A 25576-nucleotide genomic window follows, 5' to 3' on the forward strand; every position below is an offset into this window, starting at 1 on the left:
TGCGTAAACAAAAGGGAGTGGCTGCACTGAGGAACTTAAGCAATAAAAATGTCTTTACCTCTATACCAGCATGAATGACTGTTGTATTTAAAATTGGGGAGGTTGAAGGAGAGTGGTATTCCTCTTTTGTTCTTCCCCAGCAAAAGGGAACAAATAGAACTGTTTTCTACAGTTTTTTCATAATCTGGGGCAACCTGGAGTACTTTACAGGAATAAGTTAAATGCCAGCAAATGGGGAGTTAACAAAAATGCATGCCAAGGCTCAAAATTCCTGCTGGGTGTCCCTAGGCAGGTATTTTTGGGCAGAACATCTGTTTTCTGAAATTATCTGCCTAGTGGGATGCCTAAATTAGTCATGATGGTGGTGAGAGACGAGAACAAGACAGTAATCAGAATGAAAGGGAAGGAAAGGTAACCAGTATGAAGTATTGAAGGTTATGTGGCACAAAATGGGGAAGAGGTGGCTGCTTTCAATGTTTCAGTAAAATATTCAAGTAGACGAATACAGGAAGATCCTTATTTGTGGGCTGAGGGGGAAGAGGAAGAAAACCATAAACAAAAAGAGAAATAGAAAAGTAAAAAAGGTAAAGAAGGCATGTGATGCTCCAACTCTATTAGTGAAATATATTTTGGACATCTTTCTGTCACTGTATGTCTGTAGGGAAATCCCCTTAATTTGTGTTTAATTTGAAGGAGTTGATGGCAGAATGCTATTGCTGCTACTACTGGTCACTCACTTCAAGTAAGCTAGTACAGCAGATATTTTACCATGTTTTGTGCTAGTTTCCAGAAACACTCTATCAATTTCTGAGGGCTGTATGTAATAGCATCTTTTTACCTGTGTAGATAAAGATCATCGGCAATCCCTAGCTTGTCCTTGTTCATGGGAATTGGTCACTTGGTTTCTGAATGCAGTCCGACCCTGCGAAGTATGAAGCGGAGATGCCTTCCCTGTTATGGGGGTTGAATCCTGTCTTTTCTGCATTTGCAAGACTCTACATTAAGGATATAAAGGAAATGAAAGAATCTAAGCAGGTTCCAGGTATGTGTGCTTGATTTCTTTGGTGTATATAAAAATGTAATGCGTTTAATTAGCAATGGGTGTTATTGTAGAACAATATCAGCTTTACAAAGCTGCAGTCTTAGTTATGTAGCACTGACTGTCCAAGGATCTCAGAGTCTTTTTAAATGCTGATAAGCGAGTCCTCAACACTCCTATGAGATAGGTCTGTATTGTCTCCATCAGGAGAGCTGAGACTCAGAGGTCAAAGAACTTGTATTAATTAATGTAGAATTTTAGTAGCAGTGCTGGAAATGGAACTTAGGAGACCTAATCCCTTCTCCATTGTTCTAACTGGTATGAAACAATCTCTCTAAAATTAAGAGACTTGTTTGGCAGAGCAGAAAGGCTTCACTAACTTTCTCTGTGTGTGTGTTGCTGGGATCTAATAAAGCTTAATTGTAAAAACAAAACAACATTTTTATTTTGCTATGCTTTCTCCCCCTCAAACCATTTAAAAATGTTTATAGAGGATTTCCAGCCTTTTCTTTTATTGCCTTCATGTTGAAAGGTGGCCACTTTATTGTATTTAAATGTTTATAAAAAGCAGTGTTTTTTGTCTGGGCACATTCGTAGGTAGTAAGAAATAGGAATGGGCTTTGCCTGTTTGGTTTCTAAATATGAATGAAGGATACTTCATGTATTTGGAAAGCCTTGTGGCTCATTCTAGTTTCTGTGCTGACTCTCATGCCACACCTTTTATTTCCTAACCATTGTTTGAAATTGTATGCTTTTGCTGTCTGTTTCCTGTGGAGCTCAAGCCAATATCACCAACATATATACATTTTCTAAAGCAGCATAGGGCTGACATTGGGTTGCTGTTATCACTAGGAAGAACCTAAACGGGCTGTAGTTTGTTCCATACTGTGGTGGGGTCTATGTACCCCAAACTATGTCGGGCAGGACTTAAGACTGTTATTGTGGAGAGAGACAAGGGAAGGAAAACCCATAGAGAAACCCTAGGGAGTTAATCAGGAAAACAAGCTAGTCCTGAGTAGGTTTATCTACAAGAAAAGCTAGGTACATATATCTATCCCCTTGAATAAAAGAAGATCCTTGGCTTGCTTTACCCTTGAAGCCCTGCTCTTGATTTTTGTTAATATATTAACTTTTCATTGACAATAGGAATGACGCTAGTCTCCTTCCGGAAGCCAAGAACTGGCTTTGTTTTTCTCTCCTGACATCTAGTATTGTGCCCTTAGAGACAACATGGAGTGTACAAGACCCAGCATATTTACTCCTGTGGAAATAGATATGATGGGTGTTTTCAAAGAATCTGTTGACCTGAGACAGTGACCAAATATGGAGATACTGCTGATGGTTAATCTTGTATTTTAAAATGGGCTATTTGTATTATAGTAGCACCTATAGGCCTAAATCTGAGATAATGGCCCCATTGTGCTAGGTGCTATGCACACATCAATGAAAAGAATGTCCTTGCCTTCTGTCATGGTATAATCCCCACTCTGAACCTTAGTGTCCAAAAGATGGGGTACCAGCATGAGTTCCTCTAAGCTCAGTTACCAGCTTAGTACTTGTAGCGCTGCCACCAACCAGGAATTCCAGTGCCTGGTACACTTTGGTCCCCCCAAAACCTTGCCCGGGGACCCCCAAGACCCAGCCCCTCTGGATCTTAACACAAGGAAAGTAAACCCTTTCCCTCACTGTTGCCTCTCCCAGGCTTCCCGTCCCTGGGTTACCCTGGAAGATCACTGTGATTCAAACTCCTTTAATCTTTAAAGAGAGAGGAAGATTTACCTTCCCCCCTCCTTCTCTCTCTCCCCCTCCCAGATTCTCCCTGAGAGAGAAAGTAATCCTAACACAGAGAGAAATTAACCTTTCTCTCCCCCTTCCCTCCTTTCTCCCCACCAATTCCCTGGTGGATCCAGACCCAGTCCCCTGGGGTCTCACCAGAATAAAAAAAAATCAGGTTCTTAAACAAGAAAAGCTTTTAATTAAAGAAAGAAAACAGTAAACATTATCTTTGTAAATTTAAAATGGAATAGGTACAGGGTCTTTCAGCTATAGACACTGGGAATACCCTCCCAGCCTAAGTATACAAGTACAAATTAAAATCTTTTCAGCAAAATACCAATTTGAACTCCTCCCAGCCAAATGCACATTTGCAAATAAAGAAAACAAACATAAGCCTAACTCGCTTTATCTACCTAGTACTCACTATTGTGAACTTATAAGAGCCTGTATCGGAGAGATTGGAGAGAAACCTGGTTGCACGTCTGATCCCTCTGAGCCCCCAGAGTGAACAACAACCAAACACTAACAGCACACACAAAAACTTCACTCCCTCAAGATTTGAAAGTATCCTGTCCCCTGATTGGTCCTCTGGTCAGGTGACAGCCAGGCTCACTGTTCTTGTTAACCCTTTCCAGGCAAAAGAGATATGAAGCACTTTTGTTCTATTTTGTTCTTACTTATCTGTTTACGACACCTTCAAAGAATTGGCATACTGTCATCTTTAATTTTCCTTATCTTTTCTTGATTTAAAAACAATAATACAGAGACTGTCTCTCTCTGTTCTGTGTGTTGTACATCACCTAGCACAGTGGGGTCCTGGCCCATGACTGGGGTTCCTAGGTGCTTCTGCAAAACAATTAATAATGGCACACAGTGGAAGAATAAAAATTTATGAACATCAACAAACATACTCTTGCTCTTCTTTTAACATCCTAGACAACTGCAGCACTTCTCCCTCTCCCAAATATGCTCTTATATTTCTCATTTGTATGCCATGAGGTTTTATTTGAGAGCGATTTCTCATCTGCCACAATTTTTGTCATTAATCTTATAAATAAGGTGCTCATAAAGATGTATCCTCTGCCATGTCAAGATACCACCCTTTTAAAATTGGGGCATGCAAGTTTTCCCCACTTCCTGTGGATTTGTCTCTTTGCACAACCAAGGTCACTGCAGTCCTGTGTGTGTGTGTGTGTGTGTGTGTATGTGTGTGTGCATGCACATATGCGTGTACATGTGTGTATATTAACAGACTTTGCAGTGCCATATAAGGATGAAAAGTCATGGAACAAACAATCCTAATTCTCTTGTCCATCTCTTTGGTGGGGGGCACGCGTGTGCACACACACTATATGAACCATCCCAGGTGCCTTCCAGCATGTCTTTTTCACCCACATCCAATGCCATCAGAATAGAACCATACAAAAGTAAGTGTTTGGTGGGAGGCTGGTGGGGGAACGGGATGAGCAATGTATAAATTTGCTGCCAAAATTCCCCCCTCTAATGGGTTTCTTAAAGACCAGAAGCTGTTAAGTATATAATTGGCTATAAACCAGTCATTAATGATGATTGGGAATGACTTAGATCGGCTCAAAGAGCAATGGGAGGAAATTAAAAAGTAAACATAGGCTGAAGTTATGGGAAAACATCCTTGCAGTCAGATCTTTTTGATTGTGGAACGGACTCCCTAGTGAAGAGCCGGAAGGCCCATCACTCAAATTTATTTATGTTGGGATTGAACAGATCACTAAAGAATGTACTATAGGGCATGATCCTGCACTGACCACGGGAGTATGAACTAAATGATCTAATAAATCTTTTTCCAGGTCTAACTGCTAGGATTCTAGGAAACCATGACTAATCCCTTAGAACAGCACTGGGGAAAATATGTAAACCCAGCCAGCTTCTCTCTTGTTGTATATGGTGACATGAAGGCTGAAAACCTCCCAGATAAAAGCAGCAATTGTGATGCCCCAGAGGCCTTGAAATGAGAGTGGGTGTCAAATGCAACAACACAATATAATTACAGCATGGAAATGAGCCTCTTTTTCAGTGTTAAAGTGCAGCTAGCCAGATTACTGCCTCTGCAGTGTGACAGCACCTTATCAACAAGAAAGGGAAGTTATGAATAGTATAAAAGCAAGTTCACAAACAGCAGTCATTAAAGAGTCTATGCTTCTATGATTTTGTACTGCTCAGTTAAAGATACGGGGCTCCAGTTTTTAGCAAAATTTTTAAGATCCCTGACCCTAAAGAGGTCAGCAGGCTGTTCCACATGTATGTCCTATCCATTGTACCTCTGTTCAGACAGACTTTGTAATGGGGACAGGGTGATGGCCAGGCTATATACTATATAACTCTATATACAGGCTATGTTCTGTATAACTGTACACGCCTTTCTTCCTGTAGCTCAGCAACTTTTTTTAGAAGCGCAGGCCAAAGTTCTGTTTCTTAAAGACTTCTCAGAAAGCATTACACAGAGTTAGTCTTAGGGTTATAGTATGTAAAACTCAATAAATGGATATTAATAATTTCTAGGGAATTTTCAAAGAGTATTCTGTTTTGCTTAGAAAGTGTAAACATGGTGCACTCAAAACTTTGTAAATAGGTTTTTGGATACTATGCATAACTTTTAAACAAAGCTACTAGACAGTACATCTTTTGGCATTTAATATGTTGACTTCCCCCTTTTGTTTCTGTAACAACTTGTATTTGAATGTTTTTCAGCATAGCATTTTCTATACTTCAGTGCACACACATCAAAACATGTCTCCTCTGATTGTGAGTGATTTCTCAGTCTTTATAGTGTGACCGTAGCATGGAATGTGTGTCATCTGGACTTTTCAGCACTTGAGAAATGGCAGAATCTTAGTCCTTTTAAATACTTCAGAACCCTGTCAGGGGATCTCCACAACCAACACCATTCCAGCCTCTGGTTTACTGGCTCACTGGTTCTCTCAGTTGGTGATGAAACAGAAGACAATAGCTTGTATCCAGAGAGGTGCAGGGACTGAGACCAAATTCTCACAGCACACACACGTCACTTGGTCCTGCATAGATCAGCCACAGACAGTCTACAGGACGTCTGTAACTCTTATAATCTCCCCCGCACCCACCCACCCATGCTCCAGCTCAGCTCTCCAAGGGTGACCCACCCAGCTGGGTTGCCCACAGTGAACACATCATATACAGCCTCTTAACAGCTGTTGAATACATCAAGTCGCTGCCACACCCTGTTCTGGAAACTTCTGGGTCCTTCTGAGTTGCCATGACCTGCTCTCTGCATGTGTGTAGGCAGAGACATCAAGTGTCCAACTAAGGCTATGTCTTCACTACCCGCCGTATCGGCAGGTAGCAATCGATTGCTCGGGGATTGATATATCACATCTCATCTAGACGCAATATATCGATCCCCGAACGCTCTTATATCGATTCTGGAACTCCACCAACCCCAACGGAGTTGCGGAGTCGACATGGGGAGCCGCGGACATCAATCCCGCGCCATGAGGACGGTGAGTAATTCTATCTTAGATACTTCGACTTCAGCTACGTTATTCACGTAGCTAAAGTTGTGTATCTGAGATCGATTTTCTCCTGTAGTGTAGACCAGCCCTACGATTTATATCTCTTTCACACAGCTTCTCACCTTACGTTCTTTCCCCTCAAGAAACAAAGTCAAATGCTGCAGAATAAAATGTGAGTTATATCAGAAATAATTGTAGTGGAGAATTTAAAATTTATAAATAGCGGTTTACTAAAGAGCTTGCTTGAGAACATCCTTCACCTCATGCAGGCCACACGGTGACTGGTAGCTGGTAATGGATTTTGATAGCTACCATTCTGAGCAGAGTTTGAACCAGTGACCTAGAGATGGAGAAACTTCTGATTTAGTTCCTCAAACCATCCAGTTAAATAACTCAAGAATATAAAACACCAGTATGTCACCCTTTAAAGAAATGATGGCAGATGCTGTTTAAATCTCAGTGAGGTGGCTTTCTGTATGTTCTTATAGAGACTGGGAGTCAGGACTCCCAGTTCTATTCCCAGCTTCACAACTTAGTCATTCTGTGCCTCAATGTACCTATCTGTGAAAAGAGCAGAATAATGTACCAAGGATTGCCTCTGCACTTTACAAAAGAGAAGCAAGGCACAGTCCCTACCCTGAGGTGTATACAGTGCAACTGAAACTTAATGGTGGTAATACTTGCCTATGTCAGGGGTGGAGAGAGATAATTACTGTGTATAAACTGCCTTGACATCCTTGAAAGAGTTTCTATGTAAGCATTAATTGTTGTTTAATCATAAACATGGGGAGAAGACAAAATGAAAGTGGTCAGTCCTGTAAATGTTTTCTACTCTAGCCCTGATCTGCAGCTGCACAACAAATACAACCAGCTCTGAGATCACAGCAGTGGATAATTCTTCAACGCATGTTGTGAGCTTCTATCAGCACAACTTCCATATAAATTGTGTGGCTAAACATTTGTACAACACCCTGAAAACTTGCCCGTGACCCAGTAATGTGAAGAAGTTAATTCCAGGCCTATTTAAGGTTACTGAAGACATGTTCAGGCTATGTCTCTGGCTATGTAGGATAGGTTATTTTAGGGTTTTAATAAGTTTTGATTCCACACATGAAACTGACCTCCTGACTCTTGTATGTGCATTAAAATATCCCATGTCTTCCTTGATAAGGTTAGGGATTTGCCTTTGTGTCTTGAGCCAAATCTTTCCCTCTCCAATTCCTAGTTTTGTTCAGTGTGTTGTATGCTAGTTGCCAGCTGTCCATGTCATATGGGTCTGCATCTCAGTGGGGCTGAAATCTTTTGAAATTGAAGATAATATATGCATTTAAAATAATTAGCAGTCCAAGTAATTTAAATCTCTTGAATTATCTTCTCTCCTTTCTACATAGTGTGTTGTTCTGATGGTATGAGCACTAATGCATTTTGTGGTTGCATATATGGCATGTCGCATGAATGTTTACTTGAGCATTTTTAGTTTTGTTTCTCGATAAAGGTATTGGGTGGTCATAGTGGCTTCTGTATTTCCTAAGTGAATGCTGGGCAGAAGCTGACAAAAGGGCGTTTAGGTTTCTCAGAGATATTTTGATACTCAGTAGCATTATCAAAGTCTGTTTCATAGAAGCACAGAAATGAAGTCTGGGAGGGATATTTTATAGGGGGAATGGTTGCAGTGGTTATATGAGCTAGTAGTTTCCCCTGATACCTGCATCTTGTGCGTCAGAATCAAAGTTATCTGTTTTAAATGGTCCCTTCCTTAGCCCTTTTGGTAGTGAAAACAGCCTTAAGAATTTAAAAGATTCAGTGAGATCTGTCTCAATCTGCAGATAGCCTCAAACAGAAGTATGGGGAGATGTATAAACTGCTCATATTTATTTAAAAGAACATTTACTCTGAAGCCTGAGGATGACAAATAATATCACATTTAACTATTTTACTCCTAGTCAAAATATTCAAGAAAGGGGAGAGAGAGGATCAAGTTATGAAGTGCTGTAGTGTCTGTTGACTACAAAATACAAAACTATTGACATCTTTTAGCATAGTAAGTGGGTGGCACTAGTACTGTGCCTCAGTGTACTCAGTGAACTAGTACTACTATTTCTTCCCATTTTCATTGATCAGATATTTTTGATATAAGTAAATATTCACTAACTTTAAAACTCATTAAAAGAACAAAAGGATCCTCTTTCTAATTACGTGAATGGCTAACCAATGTAGAACTCCTGCAAGCAGTATTCGGTCACACTTAATGGAAATATTCTGTCTTTCTCCATAGGTATATTCTTTTATAATGGACATCCAATAAGACAGGTGGATGTTGTTGGGACAGTGGTTCTAGTAAAAGAACGAGATGCCTTCTATAACTATGGAGGTAAGAAGAGTTTTGTTTCTTAGCATTTCCTGGATTCCAACCTTCGTAACCATTAGAACCTAGAAGTTGCCTCATTGGTTTGGACCATTGTCTGTTCTTGAAAAGACACTTTTTCTTGATTATACTTTTCACTGTTTTATACCACATTTCAGATGAAGATTTCAAAGCATTTAAAAAAGGCAGGAATGTATTATCCCTGTGGGGAAGCTGAGGAGGCATGATTAAGTACCATTGATTTGCAGTGTGGCCTTGGGTGAGTCAGAGCAGGGAATAGAATCCAGAAATACAGACTCTTGCTCTTAACTTGTATGCAAAACTCTTATCAAATGTAAATAAATCTAATGGTTTCTGCAAAGGGGAAGTCACTTCTCTTTTCTCCTTACTAGCTTGTGAAGGGATTCCTTCTAGTTTTTTTTTTTTCCTTTTTGCCCCATATCTCAGGGCCAGAGTTTTAAAGGTATTTAGGTATGCAAAAATGCAGATGGGTGTCTAGTGGAATTTTCCCATTGGCATTTAGGTGAGTTAAGAGCTTTTGAAAATCCACTGGTGCCTATTTGCATCTCTGGGTGCCAAATAGCTTTAAAAAACTGGGCTTTAGCCATCATCCTGTTTTGCAAAGGCACACTAATTGGGATTCTGAATCCACCCATGCTAGTTAGTGGCTGAAAGGCTGCTGTTCAGTGCGATGAGTCACTTGCTATCTACCCCGCTAGTAATAGAATATTTATTCTTCCCCAGTGCACCAGTCCTTGCCTTCATCCACAAGGAGCTTCTCCCTTCCGCTCCAGCTTTTTCCAAACTTCAGAAGTTTTCACTAAACTGCCTTTTTTTTAAACTCTCCTGCCAGGCCTTTTGTACTAAATTGGAATTTCTGCTGTAAAGAAGGGCACACTGGAATAGTGATGCACATCAGGTTGGCTGGGGGACCTGAGGAGAGGAAGGGTGGGATAGGACAGTGGTTATGGCATATGTCTGGGACTGGGGAGATCAAGATCCAGTTCCCTGCTTCGCCAAAGTTTTCCTGTATGGGTTTGGGTGAGTCACTTAATCTCTTGTGCCTCTGTTCCCCATCTGTAAAATGGGGACTATTACACTTTCTGCCTCATAGGAGTGTTGTGAGGAGGGATAAAAGATTGTGAAATATTCAGATGCTGTGGTAATAGGGACCATGTAAATACCTAAAATAAGAGGTGGAAGGATGATCCATGATGAAAATGAAGTCCGAAACCTAATGAGATCTTGTATTGGACATCACTTCAAATACTAAAGTGTCTCCTGTGTTTAGATTGTCTGTCTGTCTGTCTGTCTGTCTGTCTTTTCTGTTTTGGCAAGCAGTTGGCATAGTTGGATGCTGCTGCAGTATAATAATAAAAGGATCTGAGTTTGCAAGAACATTTGAAGGGAAATGGGGTTCCACATATTGGTCTAAGGTAGCTCAAGACATCTGAGCAGTGCAGGATACAGATGAATAAAAACAAAAGAACCTGAGAATGTATGGACTTAAGGTCTCGGATGCTAGATCAACAGGTTTGAATAGAACTATCGTCTAGCCTGCTCTCCTCCTACCTTTTTGCATCCAACTCCGCTCCTGTTTTGTTCAACAGTTCTTGGTTTAGCTTTCAGCGCCCCTCCCTGTCCTGTTCTCAGGCTCAGTCAGGCTGACTCCACCAGTGTAAATTGTAACTTCTCAGTATCCTGCTCATAACTCTTTACATCTCTCAGCTAAACAGTCTCTGATTGGTGAGGCAGGGAGCAAGTATTGCATCAGCTGTAGAACCTCATACTGTTCAGCAGTCAACCTCCTCCCATCTGTTTTTAAAGGTGTCCTTGTATTTTTGACTTTCTGATATATAAAGAAGACCTGAAAGATATTTTCGCCGTCTCTTCCCTTGAACACACATGTCTATTTCTGCTTGGATTTTCTGTCTGTCTGACTGTCTGTCAAACAGTCAGTCAGTCAGTCAGTCAGTTAGTCATTAGAAATCTAAGGAAGACTATAGTGACTGAAGAACTTGTGGTGAAATGAGAAAGGGATGAAGTCTGGTCAACTAAGAGAGAAAATAAATTCTGTCTACTTTTTTTTTTCTTAACTATTATTTAACATCAATATATAGTGAACATGTAGGAGAAGGGATGTCTGTGATAAAGTTCAGAACCTCCCACCCCTTCCATTAAAGTGAGAAAGCTCTATATGCATCTCTGAGGCCCAGGGCTGACTCTACTCAGCCGCCCCAAGCAAAAAAAGAAAAAAGAAGACGATGCTCGCACTGTGCCGCCCCTGAGCGTGTGCCGCCCCAGGCACGTGCTTCCTCTGCTGGTGCCTGGAGCTGACCCTGCTGAGCCCTCCAGGAAGTCTTTTAGCAAAACCAAACTTGACTAGACTTGATGATGTTTCTAGACTTGAAGGGAAAAAAACAGAACAAAATACTTGAAACAATGCAAAGCCATTTTTTTCTTTGACATGCTGGCTTAACCCCCTGTAGAATGCACCAGTTTGGTTTGCGTAGCAGTTTCAAGCTTGGGCAAACTGCGAACAAAGAACTTCTAGCTGAATTTAAACCAGGACCTTGACAGAGGCAGGGAGAGCTAAGGGGAACCCAGACTCCAGAGGCTAGGGTTTCTGGGAACTTAGATCTGCCTATGACCTCCGTCAAGGGATGGTAAGACTTTAGGTAAGATAGACGTGTTAGACCTTGCAGTGTTTTTAAAATCCTTTTATTCATTAACCATAGGAACAAAGCATGGTGTAACAATACTTCTGTCTTTGGGTCACTGTAATCCATTGGTCCTGAAGAGAAATACTGCAGATACCCTGGAGGTCCAGCTGGGTTCAGTAACTGGAGTCAGTCTGCAAGCTCTTGTAACTTAGGAACTGGTCCAAGAGTGGGAGAATCATGAGATTCTCCCCTGAGTGTGCCTACATTTGATCTGGGAGGCGTGATTCATAGCTTGCATAGACATACCTGCACTACTCTGCTTAAGCTAGTGTACTAAATATAGCAGTGTGGCTGGGGTAGCCTAAGCGGCAGCTTGAGCTTACTACCTGAATACATACCAGGAGTCCCAGATGGGTATGTACTTGGACAGCGAGCCTGTGCCACCACCCAGGCTACCCTGGCTTCACTGTTATCTTTACCATGCTGTCTTAAGCAGAGCTAGCACAGGTATGTCTGCACAAGCTAGGAATGACACTTCCGAGCTGAAATGTAGAGGTACCCTCTGAGGGGCGAAGGCATGAAGCCTAAGATCTGAGGAGGGTGCCCTCAGAGGCCAGAGAACGGGTCAGAGTTGCAGCTAGTCCTGAATTGTGACACTTGCATTGCTAGAACAGGATCTTTGTGCTCTGCTCTCTTATTTACAAAATAGTTTATTTCAAGGAAATTGATGGATGTTGGCTGGACAAGTTCCTTCAAACAGTTTTGTTTTATCTTGATCTATATGGAACAATAGAATCATCTGGTGGTTTGGTTTTTGCTTTTTGATTTCTCCTTCTCCCCAGTTCATAGCCAATGGTAGGACTACAGTAGGTAGTATCCTCTGTCTTACCTGTAGGAGACTGCAGCTTTTCCTCTTTGTATGAAACCGCTGTGACGGGTTGGATCACAGAACCCCCCCCCCCCCCTTGGGAGCTGCCACCTGATGTGCCAAGACTAACTCTGCTCCTGCTTTCCCTACCAGCTTGGGACTCCAGCACCCTGTCTTGCTGAGCCAGACACTCCCATCTGCTCCAGCAAAGACCCAGGGTCTGAATTACTTGCCCCAAAGCTGCAGGTTTACCTGAAAGCAGCTAACAGAATTGTTCCTGTCTTTAACTCTCAGATGCTCAACTCACAATGGGGTCTAAACCCAAATAAATCCGTTTTACCCTGTATAAAGCTTATACAGGTTAAATTCATAAATTGTTCGCCCTCTATAACACTGATAGAGAGAGATGCATAGTTGTTTGCTCCCCCAGGTATTAATACATACTCTGAGTTAATTAATAAGTAAAAAGTGATTTTATTAAATACAGAAAGTAGGATTTAAGTGGTTTCAAGTAGTAACAGCCAGAACAAAGTAAGTGACCAAACAAAATAAAATAAAATAAAATGTGCAAATCTAAGTCTAATCAAACTGAATACAGATAATCTCACCCTTAGAGATGCTTCAGTAAGTTTTTTTCCTCAGTTTTTTGGATGCCCAACTTGAGATATAGGGCTGGAGGTGCCAAGCAGCGTGGTGATAAAAATTATCCACGCTCAGCACTCCTGAAAATCCGACCCAAGCTGCCTTGAGTTGACCACTCAAAATTAGAAGCTACTTTTAAAAATGTTAGTTTAAACCCCTTTCTGCTTCCATTAACTTCATTTTTATATATAATATAGTGCAATAGAACCTAGAGGCATTGAATCAGGATTGTACTAGGTGCTGTACATACACACGCAAAGATGTGGTCCTGGTCCCAAAGAATTTATAGTCTAAATATTAAAGGGTAGTAATACTTGCCTACACTGTGTGGGTTTTGTGAGGCCTAATTAATATAATATATTCTAAAATGAAAGGGGCCGTAGATGTGCAGAATATAGTAGGTGGGTTTTGTTTTAGTGTATTATGATTTTACTTAAAATATTTGAGTGAACATTTGCAGTGCAGTTTTCAACAGATGCAGAGAGAGGATGCTGCAAAAGTCTAAACTGAGGACTACTTTTGGCATGTGATTCAGAATAAGATGAAGTATTATACTATTTAGAAAAATAATGCAAATAACTTGTCCTTCTTTGGCTGAGCCAAAGGGGTACTGACAAAACAAGTAGGGCTGTACTGTGTGTTAAGATCTCTTGGAATGCCAAGACCACTTGTTTCCTTGATTACTGCAATTCTCTTACAGTGGATGACAGTACTGGGGTCATAAACTGCATCTGCTGGAAAAATCCCAGGGAAGCAGAAAAGCCTTTGTCAGGTAATGTATGAGTACATAACAGTTTTCAGCTATGACTTAATAACACTTCCATTTGTGTGGGGTTTTTTTCAGATCAGATGATAAATTATCAAGTCAACACAAGAGCAAATTGTATTCACAGGCACAAAGAATATTTACAAGTACATCCTATAGCCTGGGCTGCTTTGAGAGGCTTACCGCGTAAAATAGCTTCTCCCTATAGTCATCTTGTGCTGTTACTAATGGTGATGCCAACAATAACATTGCATCTATGACCATTAGTACCACTGCTTATCAGGGTGATGTAGCGTTTCAGTTTGACAGTACAAAGAATTTTCTTCCTATGGCCCATTGTGTGACTGCATCTGGTAAAAAAAAAGATATATATATATATATATATATATATCTTGGAAACTTGCCATTTGTTACAGCTGCAATTTCCAAACCGAACCAGTTGACTTTTGTGGCCTGTTCTGTTTTTTCTCTGATACATCAGGCATGTATGTGTCTGCAGTTTTTCAGTTTGTGTGGATATTTGTTTTTCCTGCTTCCACATGTATGTGACCATCATTGAGTGCCTTGAAAGTTGCCTATAATCACCTGAAAACATGAAGGAAATTGTTCAGTGAGCTGAACTGTTCCAAATCTGCAAAAAAGTGATGATGCACTCCTTGCAGATCAGTAGTAGTGAAATAGTTTACTTATGTCTGGCTTTCTTTCCTAGGGCAGTTCCCACCTTGCTACTCCCTTAACTGCTTTACATTCAGATTAGGGGTGTGGAAAAGTCCACTGAAGTCTTACACTGAATTCAAAAGGCTCTGGATCAGACACATTTATAACTGAGATCACACTGTCACCCTTGAGGTCAGTTATAAGTTGGGGGAGGAGGGGAATTCTGTGCTGATGTAAATGGGTGGAGCGCTTTTGAAGTCAGTGGAACTGAGCCCGTTTATACTAGTAGATAATTTGGCCGTGTGTTTAACAGAGCTGATTTGAATGCATGTGTCACTCCCAAATAAGTATATCAAGGTAAAGCATTAATTTCCAAAATATAATATGTCAATAAGGCCACCAAGTTTCTTCTGGAAGGTGTATTAGTCTGTGTTCATTCTGAGCAGGTTAGCAAATGGTGCTGCTACCCTTTTGTAGAATATGATCTGTATTCTTTGAATAATCTCTTTCCATTGGTAAAATAGCTTATAATTTATAAAACCATCTCTTGGAAGGAACAGGCAGATTCTTTTCCAGCCTGCTGCAGCCATGATCGTAGTTGCCAGGATCACGCTTTAGGTTTCAAACAATTAAGAAATCAGCTTGACTCTCAAGCAAAGGTGTTACGTAAATGAGAAGATCTGTCAAGATGCATTTACATCATTACAGTCACAAAATGGCACCACACGACTGCTTTTGTGTTACCTCAGATGACTCAGGCTTTCCCTTCTATATGAAAGCTCTGCTGATTTTGCTGAGCCTAACAGTCTGGAAGGGATGCCCAATTTACAATTAAAATCTTTGGTTTTGATCACATTTCAGGGTATGTTCCTGGTGAGAAATTGAGATGTGTTTTTTCCATGAAGAACAATACCTGAATAGTTTTTAAAAAAAACAAATAAGTAAATGCAGAGCCTTAAATTAAAAACTGACACGTCAGAGACGTGCTGCCTGGGAACTCCAGTGCTGCTGAGCATGCTGCCCTCTTTAAAAGAGGGCACCATGAAACTTAGGTTCTTCTTCAAGTGCTGTCCCTGTGGCTGCTCCATTTCAGGTGACTGAAGAGCAGAGCCCTTATGTGGATGGAAGGGGCTTCGGAGTTGTATGCATAGTGGAGGCTAGCACCGTGAGACCTAGCATTCTGTCTGAGCTTGAACCTTGAGTAACTGCATAATGGTTCGTAAATGTGTGTTCAGAGGCCCAGGTGGCTGCTCTGCATATGTCTACGACTGGTATGTTATTTAAGAAAGCTATTGAGGTAGACACTGATCTTGTTGAATGGGGGTTGATGAGGGTTCTGTTTTGTGCTATTGATAACACACGTGGATGCAGTTGGGGGTCCATTTTGATCATCTCTGTGTGGATATTGCGGAGCCCTTGGAACATTGGGTTGTGGAAACAAAAAGTTGGGGAGATTTTCAGAAGGGCTGTGTTCTGTCAAGGTAGAATCTTAATGTGTGCCTGACATCTAAAGTATGTAGGACAGCCTCTTGTGTTTTCCCATGGGGTTTGGGATAAAATTTAGGCAGGTGAATCAGTTGATTGAAGTGTAAAAAGGATTTTTTTTTTCCAAAAAGAAAAAGGAGATAGGAAACTATTAACAAACTAAAACTTAAATATAACTAATTAATTCAAACTGTTTCTAATTATTTTCCTACGTTGTTGTCGACACTGCTACGGCGCTCCATCTCAGGCTGAAAACAGTTGAGAAGGAACTGAGGGGGTCAGAGCACACGTGTGCTAGATGTGGCGCCAACGGCGCTGCAAGACAGTCACTGCGCATGCGCAATCCAGAGGGACACTGCTACTGAAAATCTCCAATCAATGGCACCAGGATACACAGAAACCTGGAATGGAGCACCCACAGGGACAGCACTTGAAGAAGAAGAGAAGATTACTCACTCTGTGCAGTAGCTGAGGTTCTTCAAGATATGTGTCCCTCTGTGTGTTCCACTACCCACCCTCCTCCCCTTTACTTTGGAGTTCGCAGTATGACTCTACTGTAGAGGAAGGAACAGAGGTCGATGGGTCATGCATGCACTTGATGAGGTGCCAACGGCTCCGCAAGATGATCACTGTGCATGCACGACCCAGACAGACACTACTACCAAAAATCTCCAATCACCGGTGCTGAGACGCACTGACAGCTGAAGTGGAGCCAGCCACAGGGACACACATCTTGAAGAACCTCAGTTACTGCGCAGGGTGAGTAACCATCTCCTCTTAGCTGATCTTCTGTGATAACTCTGCCTTGAAATTGTGACAATGAAAGCATCATCCTAAGATTTATCTCTGATTTCCCAACATCTTTTGCATCAGGACTAGACACACCTTGCAGCAGTGATCTAGTTGAACAGATGAAGAAGCTCCAGGAAGAGGTGCTCCAGAAAACCAAGCTGGAAATTGGGGATGTTGTCAAGGTCCGAGGTCATATCCGAATCTACAGAGAGCAGCGAGAAATTCAGGCCTCCATCTATTGTGAGCAATATCGGTTTCTCTTAAAAAAAACAAAACAAAACACAACACTTAAGTGAACTTGTGACAAGATCACAGTGCTGGATATTAAGTTATTAGCTTTGCTTCAGCTTTATCTCAGAGCATTTCATACATCCTATGTTTGATATGATTTCTGATCTAATACTTCTGCATTGTAATTCTTGGGGTGAAACTGAATGTGTTTTTAGTAAGCAACATAATCTTAGTCCCACAGTACGGTTCACTGAGCAACACAACTCTTCTTTGTAGGTGTTCTAAAACACTGGTTCTCAATCAGAGGTACACAGAGGTCTTACAATGGTACATCAACTCATCTAGATATTTGTCCAGTTTTACACCAGGCTACATAAAAAGCACAAACATACAGTACAAACTAAAATTTCATACAGACAATGACTTGTTTATACTTCTCTCTATACTATACACTGAAAAGTAAGTACAATATTTGTATTCCAGTTGATTTATTATATAATTACACCAGACCCTCACTGGTTCCATGCACTTTACTGCGTTAATGTGAGAACCGCGTGATGGCGGGGACTGCGTTAAAATGAATTGCAATTAAAGTAATTAAATTTGGGATCCATGGCCGCGACTGCGTTATATGTGAATTCGTGCTATATAGACACACGTTCTAGCGAGGGTCTGGTGTATATCATAAAAATGAGACAGCCAGCAATTTTTCAGTAATAGCGTGCTGTGCACTTTTGTATTTTTGTGTCTGATTTTGTAAGCAAATAGTTTTTAAGTTGGATGAAATTTCAGGGTACACAAGACAAATCAGATTCCTGAAAGGGGTACAGTAGTCTGGAAAGACTGAGAGCCACTGTTCTAAAAAAACCCCAACATACAGTTTATTCTTGAAGTTAATAACAATAATGCGTATAAGGATGCTATCCGGATACTGTGACCTTTGTTATGGTGGTTTCAGTATTCAACTTCAGTTTTCTTTGACTTAGGGAAAGGACCTTCCTAAAGTCTTGCAATGTAAATCGTGGATCATTTACACTGCATTTCACCCAGATCCACATCACTTTGGAAAAATAGGTGACAGTTGTCACAACCTGGTCCAGTCTCATTCTCAGGATTGACACTAATTTGTTGTAATGGGATCCAACTGCTCGATCCCATGTGCTGAGAAACCACCTGGGTCGGGATAGTGACTGGTCACAACTCCTACTTCTGGGGGTCTTGGGTTCAGTCCTGCTGTTTGACAGCGGGGACCAGCACCAAGTCCAGCTGCCTGGACCCTGGAACCAGTGCCACAGCCCTCCCAAGCCCCCCAGTTGTTTAGACATTTTCCCCCCATCCCCCACCCCAGAATTCATGTGGCAGTGTGAACTCTGGTTTCCTGCATCCTTCAGGGACCGCATGGCAGTAAAGCATGGAAACACAGGCTTAGTAAAGGAATTTCTTAGGTCTGGTCTACACTGGGGGAGGGAGGTCCGGGGGAACTGATCTAAGTTAAGCAACGTGAATAATGTTAACTGAAGTCCAAATACTTAGATCTACTTACCACAGTGTCTTCACTGTAGTAAGTCAAGGGCTGGCACTCCCTCCCTACACTTCTCGCTCTGGTGGAGTACCAGAGTCAATGGCAGAGTGCTCGACGGTCAATTTATCACGTCTACACTAGACCTAGACGTGATAAATTGACCCCTGCTGAATCGTAATGTAGACATGCCCTAAGACTGACACACTCTCATACTCACTCTCCTTACGCTTAGAAAGCACAAGAGAGTTACAGATAAATGGAAAACAAGCTACTGAATGCAGTCCTTGTCTGTCTGATCTCAGCCCCTTCTGTGAGTCTTTCTATTTGATTCATGTCCATTAAGGAGACAAGGTCCCTTCTTCTGTGCAAGGGTGGCAGAGCCTGCCCAAAAGTGTGGGGGTGGGGGGCAGGGCCCCTAACCCTCCTCTTCTGCCTGAGGCCCTGCCCTCAGCAAAACAAAAAGCCAGAGCAGGCCGGGAGCCAGTGACCAAGGGCAGGAGGGTCCATGGTTCCCTACAACTGCCTGTGCACTGCACACGGCTCTTACCTGGACCTGGCTCTGGTTGGGGGGGGGCTGCAGCCCAGCCATGGTAAAAGCCACATGGGCAGCTGTGGGGTGGCGTGGACCCTCCTGCCCTGGGGGGCGGGGAGAGGGCTGCAGGATGGGGACATGGGCTGGGAGCTGCTCTTGACTCCCTCACACACACACCCCACTACCTGAAGCAAGTGAAGGCTCCCTGGCCCCCCCAGCTTCCCAGGCTCCTTGGCCGAGCTCCAGCTGCTGGCCTGGCTGGGAGGGGCAGAGGTGGGACCCCTGCCGAAGTGGATAGTCCAGGCCCCCCAACTTTCTAAAAGTGGGAGGGCCATGGCCCCCTGGCCCCTCCTATTCTGGTGCTTCTGCTTCTGGGTCTTCAGTTTGACTTGAAGAAGCACATCTTTTAAAATAGTCTCTGCCCTTCTGTCAGATGGGCAAATGAGGAAACTGCAGCTCTTCAAGCCATGTGCTCAGGCTAGGGAGGAATCCAGCTCCCCTTTCTCCCCAAACAGGTTTCTGTGCAGAGACTACCTGCAAGGCCTTGCAGATAGTAACCCATTGTTCCACCTGGGGAAAGTCATTCAATGCTGATGGCCTCTTGATTGCTTTGTCACACCTTCCCACAGGTAGCTCCTCACTATGTGTTGGTTTCCTGCTATCTAATTGGTGATCCAGTTCAGAATGACTGTAATAAGTGCAGTGTTCATAAAACCAATTCAAAATTGGACACGCCCATTCCCCAAACTATCATAATAATCATTTGCTTTTTTGCAAGATAAAAAGCACTTGGTTTATGGTTGCCTTTTGGTTAAGTAATAACATAAAACATTTTTTCTATATTGTAGAAAAGCAGAGAACAGAATGTGTCAGCTATGTTTGGCATGAGAAACTCTCTTGTGCTGCTCCAGTGTATATTGTGACAGACCCAAACCAGTGGGGTGCAGGAGTCTGGTAGAGGGCAAATATGCTGGTCACTGGATGAGTAGTTTTCTGTTCCCTGAGTGACCAGAGCAGGGGCTGCACTAGAGTAATCAGGAACCTGCTAGAACCAATTAAGGCAGACATGCTGATTAGAACACCTGCAGCCAATCAAGGCAGGCTAATCAGGGCACCTGGGTTTAAAAAGCTCACTCCAGTCAGGGAGAGGGGAGCCAGAGGAGAGGAAGTGCGTGTGAGGAGCTGGGAGCAAGAGGCACAAGGAGCTGAGAGTGAGAGAGTGTGCTGCTGGAGGACTAAGGAGTACAAGCATTATCAGACACCAGGAGGAAGGTCCTGTGGCGAGGATAAAGAAGGTGTTTGGAGGAGGCCATGGGGAATTAGCTCAGGGAGTTGTAGCTGTCATGCAGGTGTTATAGGAGGTACTATAGACAGCTGCAATCCACAGGGCCCTGGGCTGGAACCCGGAGCAGAGGGCGGGCCCGGGTTCCCCCCAAACCTCCCAACTCCTGATCAGACACAGGAGGACTTGACCGAGACTGTGGGGAAGATCACTGAGGTGAGCAAATCTGTCAGTAAGCGCAGGACCCACCAAGGTAGAGGAGGAACTTTGTGACAATATGTAGTACTGTAGCAGCTCAGCTGTGCTCATCTAGTGAATTAATATCAAAGTCCTGGTCATGTTTGTGGATTTTTGTTTTTTCCCCCCCATATCCTTGCAGATAAAGTGGATGATCCTATGTGTGAGGTTCAGATTTCAAGAATGTTGGAGCTCCCATGCCTCTACAGAGAAGTTTATGACAAGCCTTTCCAAATCCCAGAGGATGCACAGAGGTAAACAGGATACTGATGTTGGTGTTCAGTCTAGGGGTGAAATACCCACACCCCTTAGCAGAAGTTAATGTGGCTCTCCATTGTGGAGATGAATGTCGTGGTCACCAGATTAAAAGCAAAGGATGTTGCGCTGCATGCTGTTGCACTGGAAAAGGCTGCCCTTTAGATTTTCATGGCCAAGATCTTTTGGAGTGGGAGACCAAAACACGAAACATTAGAAGACATCTCCCATTAACCCCACCTCTGCACATACACACCTAAAAGTATGAAGTAATTTCTTTGGAGGGTACAGCCCTTTGACACAACATTCTTTGCTACAGCCACTGATGTGATACAGCAAACGTGAGAGCCTGTAAAAACAGGTATTGAGGAATATGGACTGTTCCTGAATGGGATGAAAACAATATGCATATGCGTTGATACAGCTAATGAAAACAGGATGCAAGTGGGCATGATGATTTAACGGAGAAGTTGTAGAGGCAGTAGATTAATTTAATTCTCTGAGATCACATATTTCCAACCAGAGATGCTGTTACAAGGAATAAAACTAAGGATTGGCTTGCTAAGCTATGGCCTCCCTTAAGTGTGGAAAAAATATGGCATCTCAATGGATAAAGCTCTGACTGGTGAAAAGCCTAACTTTCTCCATAGAGATTTATGGATGTGAATCATGAGAAGTTCTGCTGCTGACAGGAAAAAAATATAAGCTTTTGACATGTGGTGCTGGCAAAGGCTCTTGCATGAAGACAAATACCTGTGTTCGAAATATTATTGGAGGGAAGCAGACCCTGATGTCTGAAATCAACAGATGCAAACTTATCTCCTTTGGTCATATTAGGCATAGAGATGGAAATAACCTTGAAAAAGTTATTATGGAAGGAATGGTGGAGGGTTGTTGTAGGGGATGAGCATCGAGGAGATGGATGGATGGTGTGTGGCAGGTCACTGAAAATTCAGCTGCTGAGTGCTTGCAGTTAGTGATGGATTGTGAAGGTTTTCAAGAGTTCTGTTATAATGTCACTGATATTCAGAGATGAATAAATGGATTTACTACTTACAGCTCTTTAGAAATTGTGAAAGAGGGGAGGCGTGTGTATGTGTCACTCACACCCAGGACTCATCTGTACTACAGATGTTTGCTGGCATAGCTATGCTGGCAGAGACCCATGGTTGGAGACGCAGCGTAAGCCGACAGGATTTCTTCTGCCAGCATAGCTGAACAACAACACAAGCTCTCTTCTATTGGCAGAGGTGCATGTACACCTGGGGGAGAGGGGGTGCTCCCAGTGCAATGCTGGGTCAAAAAAGCTAATCACTATTCCTCAGTCTATACATCCAAGGATAGGAATAGGGAGGTATTTTACCTGTGATGGTGTGTGTGTGTGTGTGTGTGTTTGTGTTTTTTTTAACTGTGAGGGTGATTCACCATTAAAACAAACTACGAAAGAGCGTGATGGATTCTCCATCTCTCTTGAAGTCTTCAAGTCAAGACTAGGTGCCCTTCTGGAAGATAATCTTTAGCTAGATGCAAGTTACTGGAATCCATACAGGGCTAAGTAGGTGAAACTTAATGGCCTGTGATATACAGGAAGTCAGACAAGATGATTTGATGATCCTTCTGGTCTTGAACTCTATGAATATTTTGTGATCAGCCTACATCTATCCAGCAACAAAAATGTGATGCTTTTAGAAAGGAGGATTCCTAGCTCTCTCAACTGGTGAAAAGCTCCTGTTTCTAGCCCTGAGGGTTGAAAGAGAGCAGATACTTAGACCTGTCACGGGTCCAGGAATGCATGTCATCCTGTGCCTCAGATCTGCATAACTTTTGGGGTAGAAATTCCTCATTTTGGTTTTGGGGATTGGGCATGGAGAGAGAGAAAATAATGTTTTTCTAGCAGAGTTAGGTGGGAAAATGACAACGTGTAATTCTTCCCCCAGGTTTAAGATGTTGGTAGTACTTGTGAGGAAAATATGGGTTAGCATGCAGAAGGAAGTTGCAAAATGAATACAATTTGTCAAATAGGTTTTCCTACTCTGTGTGAGCATATATATAAATGGTCAAGATTTTCAACAGTGAGCGCCTAAACAAGTAGCTGGACCTCAAAAGTGCTGAGCACCCAGCAGCTTCCATTGACTAGGATCAGAAGCTTTATTCCATCAGAAAGCTATGAATCCCCCTTTCCAATGGTCTGAGATCTTTGTTTCTTGACACCATAGATCATGAGAGATCAGACCTTAAAATCGCAACATTATTATATCGCCTGTCTTTTATGGGAGCTGACAAATACTTGGCACACATGAAAATCAGGGTGTTTATTTTGGTGCCTAAATAAGGATGTAGAGATGAGATTTTTCAAGAGCACTTAACGCAGTACGTAAGTCCTATTGACTTCTGCTTAGGCACATTTGAAAATCCCACCCTCTGAGCTGAACTGGTGCCTATTTTTTAAAAACTTGGCTATGTACTTTTTGTTTTGTGACAAAAGCTTTGTATCCCTATAGTGCCCCAGGTGGTCTGAACCTTAGAAGCTCAATTGACTTGCTGGGCGAGAAAGTGAAAGACTTCTTATTGGACAACAGAATTCAGACCTTTTACCAACAGGAGCTGGAAACAGTTGATGATTTGGTGTCATTGGCCAGTCAGCCTGTGTCCAGGACTGACTCGAAGCAGGTAAGTGCAGTAATTGCTGGCTTTTGAGTGTTGAGTAGGAAAATAGTGCCTCATGCTTGCTATCAGATTTGTGCAAGTGGAAATGTCTTGGATTTTCAACCATTTCTGCACATTTAGGTGCCATTTCCTGACCTTTAGCTATAGGCATGAATTATTGACAGTACCTGGGAAGCCCTGTAACTTGAGACATTTAAAATGGGGCTGGAGAGCAGAGCCGGAAAACTCTATTGTAGGGAGGGCCAGCTTTACACCAATTCCCTGGAATTGGGCCCCATGCCAAAGAGGGCCCCGTGCCTAACGGGGCCCCGTTCCAGGGGTCTTTGGTGGCATTTCGGCAGCGGGGGTCTGCTCCGGGGGTCTTCGGTGGCACGGCTGGGGTCCTTCGGTTCCGCGGAAGACCCGGAGCGGACCCCCCGCTGCCGAAATGCTTACGAAGTGCCGCCAAAGCCCTGGACTGCTGCCGAGTATTCCAGTCAGGCCCCGTGGGTCATAAAGCCAGACTTGATTGTAGGGAACAATATTATGCTAGCTGCAGGGGTGTACTACATAATCTAATAAAGGCTCTGTTCAAACTCAAACTTTCATAGATCTATGAAAGCTAGATATACACTGGAAATAACCGTGTATGAGATCTCTTGAAGGCACTGGTTTCAGAGTGGTAGCAGTGTTAGTTTGTATCAGCAAAAAGAACAAGGAGTACTTGTGGCACCTTAGAGACTAACACATTTATTTGAGCATAAGCTTTCGTGGGCTAAAGCCCACTTCGTCAGATGCATGCAGTGGAAAATACAGTAAGAAGATACACCAGGCCACCTCCCCCCGCACACACACACAGAGATAACATGAAAAAATGAGTGCTGCCATACCAACTCTAATGGATTAATAAGGTGGGCTATTATCAGCAGGAGGAAAAAAAACTTTTGTTGTGATAATCAGGATGGCCCATTTCAAACAATTGACAAGAAGGTGTAAGTAACAGTAGGGGGGGAATTAACATGGGGAAATAGTTTTTAGTTTGTATAATGACTCATCCACTCCCAGTCTTTATTCAAGCCTAATTTAATGGTGTCCAATTTTCAAATTAATTCCAATTCAGCATTCTCTTGTTGGAGTCTGTTTTTGAAGTTTTTTTTTTGGTTGAATAATTGTGACTTTTAAGTCTATAACTGAGTGACCAGAGAGGCTGAAGTGTTCTCCAACTGGTTTTTGAATGTTATAATTTTTGACGTCTGATTTGTGTCCATTTATTCTTTTGCATAGAGACTGTCTGGTTTGGCCAGTGTACATGGCAGAGGGGCATTGCTGGCACATGATGGCATATACCACATTGATAGATGTGCAGGTAAACGAGCCTCTGATAGTGTGGCTGATGTGATTAGGTCCAATGATAGTGTCCCCTGAATAGATATGTGGACAGAACTGGCATCGGGCTTTGTTGCAAGGATAGGTTCCTGGGTTAGTGTTTTTATTATGTGGTGTGTGGTTGCTAGTGAGTATTTACTTCAGGTTTGGGGGCTGTCTGTAAGCGAGGACTGGCCTGTCTCCCAAGATCCGTGAGCATAGAGCATAGACTCATAGGTCAGAAGGGACCAATATGATCATCTAGTCTGACCTCCTGCACAAGGCAGGCCACAGAACCCTACCCATCCACTTTTATAACAACCCCTAACCCAGGACTGAGTTATTGAAATCCTCAAAATTGGTTTGAAGACCTCAAGCTGCGGAGAATCCACCAGCAAGCGACCCATGTCCCCCGCTGCAGGGGAAGGCGAAAAACCTCCAGGGCCCCTGCCAATCCACCCTGGAGGAAAATTCCTTCCCGACCCCAAATATGGCGATCAGCTAAACCCTGAGCAAGACTCACCAGCCAGCACCCAAGAAGGAATTCTCTGCAGTAACTCAGTTCCCATCCCATCCAACATCTCCCTGCAGAGCATTGAGCAGACTTATCTGGTGATAATCCAAGATCAATTGCCCAAATTAAACTATCCTATCATAACATCCCCTCCATATACTTATCAAGCTTAGTCTTAAAGCCAGATAAGTCTTTTGCCCCCACTACGTCCCTCAGAAGGCTGTTCCAGAAGTTCACTCCCCTAATGGTTAGAAACCTTCGTCTAATTTCAAGTCTAAACTTCCTAATATCCAGTTTGTACCCATTCGTCCTCGTGCCTACATTAGTACTAAACTTAAATAATTCCTCTCCTTCCCTAATGTTAACCCCCCTGATACATTTATATAGGGCAAGCATATCCCCCCGCAGCCGCCTT

At 42.6% G+C, this 25576-nt stretch overlaps 1 protein-coding gene across 8 annotated transcripts in view; it reads left to right on the forward strand.

Annotated features, from left to right (window-relative positions):
- The window catches only part of STN1 (STN1 subunit of CST complex), a 73993-nt gene that overhangs the window by 26616 nt on the left and 21801 nt on the right, over positions 1–25576 (forward strand). For 7 of the 8 annotated variants that reach the window (XM_050958185.1, XM_050958181.1, XM_050958189.1 and 4 more), the window contains 6 exons: positions 847–1042; positions 8615–8710; positions 13578–13649; positions 16659–16817; positions 20524–20635; positions 23138–23306. In XM_050958185.1, coding sequence (XP_050814142.1) covers positions 910–1042; positions 8615–8710; positions 13578–13649; positions 16659–16817; positions 20524–20635; positions 23138–23306 — 741 coding nt within the window. In that variant the 5' untranslated portion in view covers positions 847–909. The remainder of the gene's footprint in view (positions 1–846; positions 1043–8614; positions 8711–13577; positions 13650–16658; positions 16818–20523; positions 20636–23137; positions 23307–25576) is intronic. The other variant, XM_050958187.1, reaches the window with a different exon arrangement.

This window comes from Gopherus flavomarginatus, chromosome 6, assembly GCF_025201925.1.
Source record: "Gopherus flavomarginatus isolate rGopFla2 chromosome 6, rGopFla2.mat.asm, whole genome shotgun sequence".
NCBI lineage: Eukaryota > Metazoa > Chordata > Testudines > Testudinidae > Gopherus > Gopherus flavomarginatus.